The sequence below is a fragment of the Pygoscelis adeliae genome, unplaced genomic scaffold, assembly GCF_000699105.1.
Source record: "Pygoscelis adeliae isolate BGI_AS28 unplaced genomic scaffold, ASM69910v1 Scaffold186, whole genome shotgun sequence".
Taxonomy (NCBI): Eukaryota; Metazoa; Chordata; class Aves; order Sphenisciformes; family Spheniscidae; genus Pygoscelis; species Pygoscelis adeliae.
Window position 1 is genome coordinate 6,025,155 of NW_008825071.1, and position 8,542 is coordinate 6,033,696.

General features: G+C 42.8%; 1 protein-coding gene across 1 annotated transcript in view; it reads right to left on the reverse strand.

Annotated features, from left to right (window-relative positions):
* Positions 1-7,725: 7,725 nt before the first annotated feature.
* GFOD1 (glucose-fructose oxidoreductase domain containing 1) overlaps positions 7,726-8,542 on the reverse strand; it is a 1,330-nt gene continuing 513 nt past the window's right edge. The window contains exon 2 of the mRNA XM_009326547.1: positions 7,726-8,540. Within this exon, the coding sequence (XP_009324822.1) occupies positions 8,160-8,540 (381 nt within the window). The 3' untranslated portion in view covers positions 7,726-8,159. The remainder of the gene's footprint in view (positions 8,541-8,542) is intronic.

The following is an 8,542-nucleotide window of genomic DNA, read 5'->3' on the forward strand; positions in this document are numbered from 1 at the left end:
TTTTCCAAAGATTTCTATGTTTTAACCTTTGAAATGGAAGTAGGCCTTGTTTTACTATGAAGTTGATGGGAAAGGATACACCATAAAATTTGGCCCTATTTTATTTCAGTGCCTAATTGATTAGTTGGAGACAGTGATCTGGAAACCTGAGCAAGGTTATACTACATTTGCTCATGAGGGCATGTAGTACATTAAAATATAATTCCTGAAGACCCGGGCACCGATTCTTCCTTGCCTTGTGCTTTTCTCCTCTTCAGCCTAAGAAAATAGTGTGTATTAAAACTGATAAAAATGTATTTTATGTGTATATATACATCGGTACCTTTTTAAAATATGATAGCTGCGATGGTAGTAGTAGAAATTGCTAACATGCTGCACTTCTGGGATGAAGTAAATGCTATAGCCACTCTGTAAATTTTTATATATATAAAAAATATACAGTTCACTTCACAAGATCGTGTGATCTGAGGGGAGTGTGCATTGTAAGTGATGATGATGATTCCCATCCCTTCACAGATTTGTGCCTCAGATTTGCCGTACTTTCGTAGTGCCTGGGAAATGAGTGAGCACTGACACGAGTAGAATCCAACATCTTTCTGTGTGCTCTGCTGTAAAATAGAAAAAGCAACACAGGAAATGCTCTGTCCTTTTTACAGATCAATCACAGAGGCAATAAATCTTTCCTCAGAGCCTAGAATTTCACACTGCTTCGTATTATCTTCTGCTTCGTACTCAAGTGAGGTTTTCTCCAGCATCAGAGGGGCTGGAGTAGCAAGCTCCTTACTAGGCTGAGACACCCGCGTAGCAAGGTGGGTGCCTTTCTATGTGAAGCACCAGGGGGAAAGACTTGACAGCTCCTGGCAGATGGGAGCGAGGATCGGGTAGGCATGGGGATGTCACTGGAGGGAGCTGAGGACGGGGAAGGCAAAGGCATCCCAGGACATCGGTGGGGAGGCAGGGAGGAGGGCCCTGAAATGATCTCCAGCCTGAGCTCAGCAGGGATGTCCAATGCCACCATTTTGCTATGCCACTGGACATACTGGCATCCATTGGCAATAAAACCAACCTTCTCCTCAGGACACATCACTCCAGCAGGAGCTAGTTCAGGCCTTGCCATAACATCAAACCTTCAAATAGCTGAGTGTTAAACCTCCTTCCCTCTCTCCCTCCATCGCAATCCCCACCCTCAAGCACAAAGCCTGCGGATTTTACTCCGATGTGTTGAACTTAACAGGCAGGCCAGAAACCAGGCAAAGGTGATGGTTATTACCCCCCCAAAATACAAGTGTGGGGAAAAATGACAGACAGCTGAGATCACATCCTTTTAAGTGTTTATTTGCCGGTTAAGATCCTTTTATTCCATCAATGCAAATATGCAGAACAGCAGGAAACCATGTTTTAAGCAGCACATACCAGTTGGCTGAGAATAAACTAACTACATTCCCCAAGCAATGTAAAAGTAACAATGCACATCATCTTCCAGAAGAAGAAACAAACAGATATTGCAGCCGAGAGGCACAGCAGGCAGCTTCCGTACAAAGTAGTTTGGCTATTTAAAATGCTAGAACCAGCCCTTGCCCGCTTCTCCAATCCCACCCTCCCACCCCCAAAAGTCCTACTATAATTTAACCACTTTTTTTTTTTGCTATCTACATAATATATAAAATATAAACTCTGTTTACTTATAACACTTACTTTTCTTGATAAATAGCTCTTTAAAATATCTACTGTACATATGTCCATGCGTTGACATTATATATATATAGCATTTTTATATATGTATGTATGTCTGAAAAACAATAAATATATACTTAATATTGACACAGCAACAAACTGAACATATTCTCATCTTCAAAATCAAATAAAGAAAACCAGTACAGAGAGAAACAGTGAGTGTCACTTGTGAAGCACAGCATAGCAGGGAGCTCTGGTTCCTACCCTGGCTGAGCATTCGGTATGCCACGTAGTTGAGCAGTTGTGGTGTTAACATATTCTTTAATGAACCTGTGTTAAAAGTTACTTCAAGTCGTAGGCTGGCCACCCTGTATGCCATGTGTCACACAGACTGAGCGCGAGCTCAGTGGGAAACAAGGGAGACTCGCTTCGTGGCTTGCAATGGAATGAGAAAAAGAAAGGGGAGGGAAGCGAGTCTGACGGCTGGTATAAAAAGAAAAGGAAGTAATGGACAGCACATGGCTGGAAGGTCATAAATAACCATGGTAAACAAGTTAATAGAGTTAAGTGCTTTTAAAGACGATGGCTGGCACTGCTGCAAAAAGTATCTTGATTATCTGTAGCCAACTCCATGCAATGAACCAATTTTCCCACTGCCACAAGAAGACACAAATGAAACCCAGATGGCCAAATTCAGATGCTAGAAATGGAGTCAACTCCATGATACTGCGAGGCTGGAGGTTCAGAGCCAAACCTGCCCAAGGGCGGCTGAATTCACTGAACGTCCTTAATGGACGTTCACTGAACCTAATGGATGAGATTTTTCAAAGTATGAACTTCAAAAAAAAACAAAACAAAAAAACCCAACCAAAAAACCCCACACCCAACCCCAAACAGTTAATTTCACACATGCCAAAACATAATAAAAGATAAGATTTTTTTAAACTTTTCATTTCAAAACAGCATTCTTTAAAAATGGAACTTAATCCCAAAAGAAAAAATGTAAATAACCTTCTACAAACATCTTTTGTGTTCAGTTTGGGATTGACCATAGCTGTTCTGTTTATTCATTTAACTGAAAATGCTGACTAAAAGCTGTTTCAGTTTGACCTAAGCTGATACCCTTCATTCCCCAACCCCAAGGCTTTGATTTGGCAGCTTCGAAAAAGTCATTACTTGCCTCGGCTCTGGCTTCAGTAAGTCATGAGGTTATGACAATCGGTTCATGAATGCAGCATTATGTATAGTCCCATTTACTTAAAATTTCTTCTTGTCATGAGCAAATGGACGTGGGCAGTTATTGTTAAGGGGTAAATATTTTTATTGGACACACTTCATCCAGCAGCTCAAGAGAGAGGAAATTTTAGAGCAGATAAGACTGCCAATTATTATTCAGTTATACTTCATCTCTAAAATTTACAAACTTTGCTCCCCACAACTAACAACTTCAACAACAACAACAAGAAACTGCTGTCCTGAATAATCCTGCCATTTCACAACTAGTCCTAGATACCCAGAGAGCACTGCAGGGGTCACACAGTCCAGTGTTGAGTTTCATACGTACTTAAGGGTACATCACTGGGCCACTGGAACATCACACCAGTGTTGAGTATCTGCACAAAGCCAAAAGTCTGCTGGGTGCTTTTAAACCCTTGTAAATAGAGAACTTAACAGTGAATAGTCTTCATAATTTGTGATATTTTATATTGAAGGCCATAGATAAAAGTCAAATATAAAAATTCCCAGCAACAAGAAATTTTGTCGTCTGTAATTTCTGAATCTCTACAAAGACACCATCAAGATACTATGTTTATCTTTACCCATTAAATAAAAGCTGCTTTTTTTTTTTTTTGTAGAGAAATGGGTCATTTTAAATTGTCTGGGTCTTTTCCACATTTGTATGGACAGAAAAATAAACAAGGTAATGGAGAAATTGAATTGTCCTGCGCTGTGACCACATGCAGCAGAAAAGCCTCCTTTTTTGAATGGCTGAACTTCCAGGACAGCTGTTCACTTGTACAGTCACTGACTCGAAAGCTATCCAAAAGAAGGAAACTCTAAGTATAAAGTGGAGAGTGCCTCTGATTGCCCTATGCTGGCTGGGCGGGAATTTCTCATGCTTTCAGCCAAAGCAAAGGATGAACTCCGCAGCAGCCCATCCTGACCCTAAACTCGTCTATGCATGCCCCAATTCTCTGCCATACTGGCTGCATGGGTACGGCCGTATCATCTCTGCTTGGTATTTTCTAACTACACAGCTAAAGTACTAATTTAACACATGCACGATGTTAGATACAGGAAACCCCAAGCTCTTGCAGAGTTATTATGCTTCCACATAGGACTTCACTGAGTTCAGCACTGAGGATGTGCACGGATCTAGCAGGAGTATAGGACGGATGCTGCTTCCCTGAGGGCAGGGTCCCTTCTCGGGCTCCCACAGAGGTGGAGCAAGGCTGCTGCTATCACCCTCAGGAGGTGCAGCCCTCACCCTCCGCGCGACCAGCATATTCTCGCTGTTGGCGCAGGCATATAGGTACCAGACTGCAGACACACCTTCCTGTCACTCCCTGCTGCAGTCACCACTCTCCCTTTGGGCACATGGAAGGACTTCAGTTGTGCCCTGCTGTCACGCAGCGTAGGGTTGCCCTACCCCTGGCGTGGACCCCAATGCAATTCCCCAATGCAAAAAATAAGACCGCCTCTCAGCTGACCGTCCCAGCATTGGAACAGACCCTGCAGAGCAGCAGAGCATTTCACCTGGGCTCTCCCCTTTGGCTCTGTTTGTCTTTGGCAACAGACCATAATGTTCAGTATCCTATGTGCACAGGTTGATGGCAAAGGAAAGAGCCTCTCCAACAGCAGCCCTGGGAAAGAGGAATGAACATTTCTTAGTATATGAACAAGCTCATTTGGGGGCTACTGTAAATTCTACCAGTAGCCGCAGTTTGGCTATTAGGCCTGCACCAATTCTAGCAGCATTCATCTCAAACCTTGTGGCACAGCGTTAAAGAACAGGATTGAAAGTGCAATTCCAAATACATGTTTCCTGGTGTGGTACCGCTTTTGAGTTCAATCAAGTACATCTCTGCTATCTGCTGCCCAAATTCGTAAACCCAGCGTGAACTCCAGAGGCTTCTTAGGGCAATGCAATGTACTTTCAACTGTACCAAAAGAGCAGAGGGCTTGGTGCTGCCAAGAAAGATCCCAGACTGTAAAGTAACAATTTATCAGAATAGTAATACACGTTCTATAAATAAACCAATTCCTCCCTCCTCTAAGCCAGGTGGAAGTTCAGTATCTTTACACTTGACACTACAGCACCTTCACCTCCTAGAGAATGGAAAAAGTGTCATACAATCCTGAACGTATGCAGTTACTGCTGCCATCCCAGTTAGGTAACAACTTCACCTAAATCTAGCATAAGATCTCTGTTGCCGTCAGAAGAGGAGGTCCCACCCTCCTCCTGCTCATTCTGCCTGCCCTTCTGGGGCCAGCACTGTGGTCGCACAATGAGCTGTACAGGATTCAACCCATTTGCAAGCCAGTACTAACACTAGCATCAGATGGCTATGTAACCAAAGCATTAGATTTTCCTTCTGCTAAGCAACACTGTCTACATCAGTAAGTCTGCACAGAGGATGGATGATGCCTGTCACCTAAACCTTTGGATCTGGGACAGAAAGGTTGAGCTCAGCAGTACTATCCCTATACACTGTGTCTCGCCTGGGGACCGTTCACTGCAGGGGCAGGGAACAGGATTCCAGCATATCTTCTTCCAGCTAGCATCACAAAACCCAGAAAGACACAGAAAAAAAAGAAAAGAAAGATAGGAAACACTGTCAACATTTGTGAACCAAAGTGAGGTGCAAAGACATGAACAGCAATTCCAGCACAATGGCCAAACCACTAAGAAGCAAGACTCACAAACATTTTGGTCCATGTTTAGTTCCAGTTTTGGATGATGTTTGACTAGACATGGTTAATTATCCACCGGGCTTGCATTCATGACTTGAACTAGCCACTATTTTCAATAAATGGCTTTTGCCTTACTATATGAAAACTCTCTTGATCCACTTGGGGCTAATTCAATTTTTCAGGGAAGAGGGAGAGATGATTTCTTGATCAAATTCTCTCTTCTGTATTTCTCTCTGTATTTTTCAGGGCAGGAACTGGATAGCATGGTATACCATGACAATTATAATGGGAAATTCCTGTTGGCACAGATACTACCTCAGGAATTCTCAGAGAAATCCATTTTTAGGAAAAACATCCAAACTTGGCAAGGGCTGCTTCCAAGAAGGAACGACGAAAGCTTGCCCGAGGTCTTAGCAGAAGCGGTCAGCCCCAGAGACAGTTGCTAGAACTGGCAGAACAACATGGATAGAAACAATTCTCCATTTGGGTGTGGTTTTGCAGTATTACATTATTCCTTCATCAGTCACACTATTACACTTTGCGGAATATTTCATGAAAGGTCACACATATGCTCTTCAGAAATTAAACACAAATTAATAATTCTGGGGTGGGAGTCAAGTTTCCTAACTTTAGCCACCTAAAAATTTAGGAGCCGAGATTCTCTGCAAAGGAGGAGGACAGGAATTTCCAATGGGCACCTCCTTCTATGTTAATCTTAGGATGAACTGAGTCAGCCTTTGGAGAGCTCTCTCCGTATTGACAACTGTGTCCCTGGCACAGCTGACCAGGACAAGATACCTGACTTTCAGCTGGCTAAAGTCAGATGAGATGAACCACACTATCGATGCCCTCCTGTTCAAAAACATGAAGCTCTAAAACCGGGCATAGGACAGGCAGGAGCATACAGCAATCAGACAGAGTCATTTGTAGGAGAAGCCTCTACAGAAGCCCTTAGTGCTCCTAAAAATAGCAAAACTGTAAGTGTTTTTTAAAAAATTTAAACTATTCTGACAGTTCTCTTTCTAAGCTAAAATGGAAACACTAGTCTGATGGCCTTGAGAAAGAGGGTCATATTTTCTCTTTTAATTTACTGCTCATCCAAATGTTCTCTTCTTTCCCCTAGTCAAAATTAACAAAAAACCCTGAAAAGGTTTTTCTCAAGTTTAATATAATTTAGTGCTATATGCTTGTGTTCTACTTTTTTCCTATCTGAGGACCTAGCGCTGTAAACACATGAGCACTGGAGCAGCTTTATGCAGAAAAGCAGTATCCCTGTTCACTGGGATAATTCATGTGCTTTTCATTATATTCTTTCGAGAATATATTCTCAAAAGAATATATTATTTCAAGACTGCAATCTAAAATATTAAGAAGAAGAACAGGACAAACATACCAAAAGAGTTTGTCCACCCCTGCACTGATGACAGAGAACAATTACTACAGTACCAGTAGCTGGCCACTTTAAGGAGGTGAAGCGGTGGGGGACTTACTTAATTTGTTCCCCTGGAAATGGATGGGAAATTTTCTCATCCCTTTTGTTTTTCACTCACACTCACCGCTCAGCGGAGGTGAAAGCTTCTGGGTTGAGCTATATGAAATTAATTGTTGGTGAGCATCTCTCAAGTGTGAGTTCACAAAGGTTTAAAAGAACACCACCCACGCGTACGATGCATGATGAATTCACTCAGAAGTCAGCCCTGGACATAGGAAATTGTGCATAAACCTTCATAAGACTAGCCTGCATTCAGCTGTATAATAAAACCCACTATCACTACTGTGTCATGCCACTTGTCATCCATGAAGATTTTGCACAACCCATTTCAATCAGCAAATCTGTGCAGTCAACACTGAAGCTTACCGGGAGCTCACAGAAGGCCCTCCCTTCCCCAGTACCAGGGCATATGCACTGTGGGTGAGGACTGTTTTGTTTTAAAAGCCACACATTTTCCTAATTAATTGTGCTTTAAATAAAACAAAACAAAAAAACAACTAGCTAAACCAACACAGAGAAGCTCCTAACAAGCTATATGAAAAGTGAGCTGCCGAGATTTTCCATATCACGCGACACTTTCACACCAAGTCCTATTATTCTGTGTGTTGGTTAGAGGTGTAGTACTACAGCACGGTGGTATCAGCTGTCATGGTAGGAACCATTCATGTCAGACACTACAGAAAATTTAATGACATGACAGTACCTTCACAGCCCTCTGGTAGGTAAGGAAAATCTAAAAGGATCTTCCCAACCTTTCACAGTAAACACAATTGGATAATCTAAAGCACCTGCAAGCAGGAGATGAGTCCATGATATATCTTTCCAATCAGCCAGCTAATACTGTTATTAGAACAGTTAAGTTATGTCAGCTCTTAAGTCTCCTGTCTGTTTTGGGCATTTCTAAGGACCTTATCACTTTGGCATTTAGCCACCAACAGATTTAATTGATCCAAACACTGTATTTCCTTCTCCCATATCCTCAGCTGTTTCTAAGATGCCCAAGCCCTTCACAGGGGCTGAATTACCATTTCGTTCGAGAGCTGTCTGGTTCCTATTCTTTCTTAGGAGCTGAGAGGAGCTAGCAGTACAGAGACATCCTGCTCTTCCGCATGGCTTCGCTGATTAAGTATGCCGGGCTCAGTTCTGGCTCCTCAGTCATGATTGAAATGTTCTGCCACTCCCCCAACTGGTTTGACTTTTTAATGGTGTCCACCACACACAGGGCATACAGACAGTCGTCAAAAGTGGCAGCCATTGTGAGGGGCCTCCCATCCCAGGTCCTCCTGTCGTCCTGGTCCTCAAATGCCTGCCGGACAGCTTGAACCATCTTAATGGTGCCTCGGAGGTAGGGCGATGGGATGTCACTGAAGGCCTTCTCTGGAAGTAAGGAGTTGCTGACCGGCGTAGAGTCCTTTAGCAGGAGCTCCCGCTGAGGAGAGCTATTGCTCTGTCCGTAGAGAT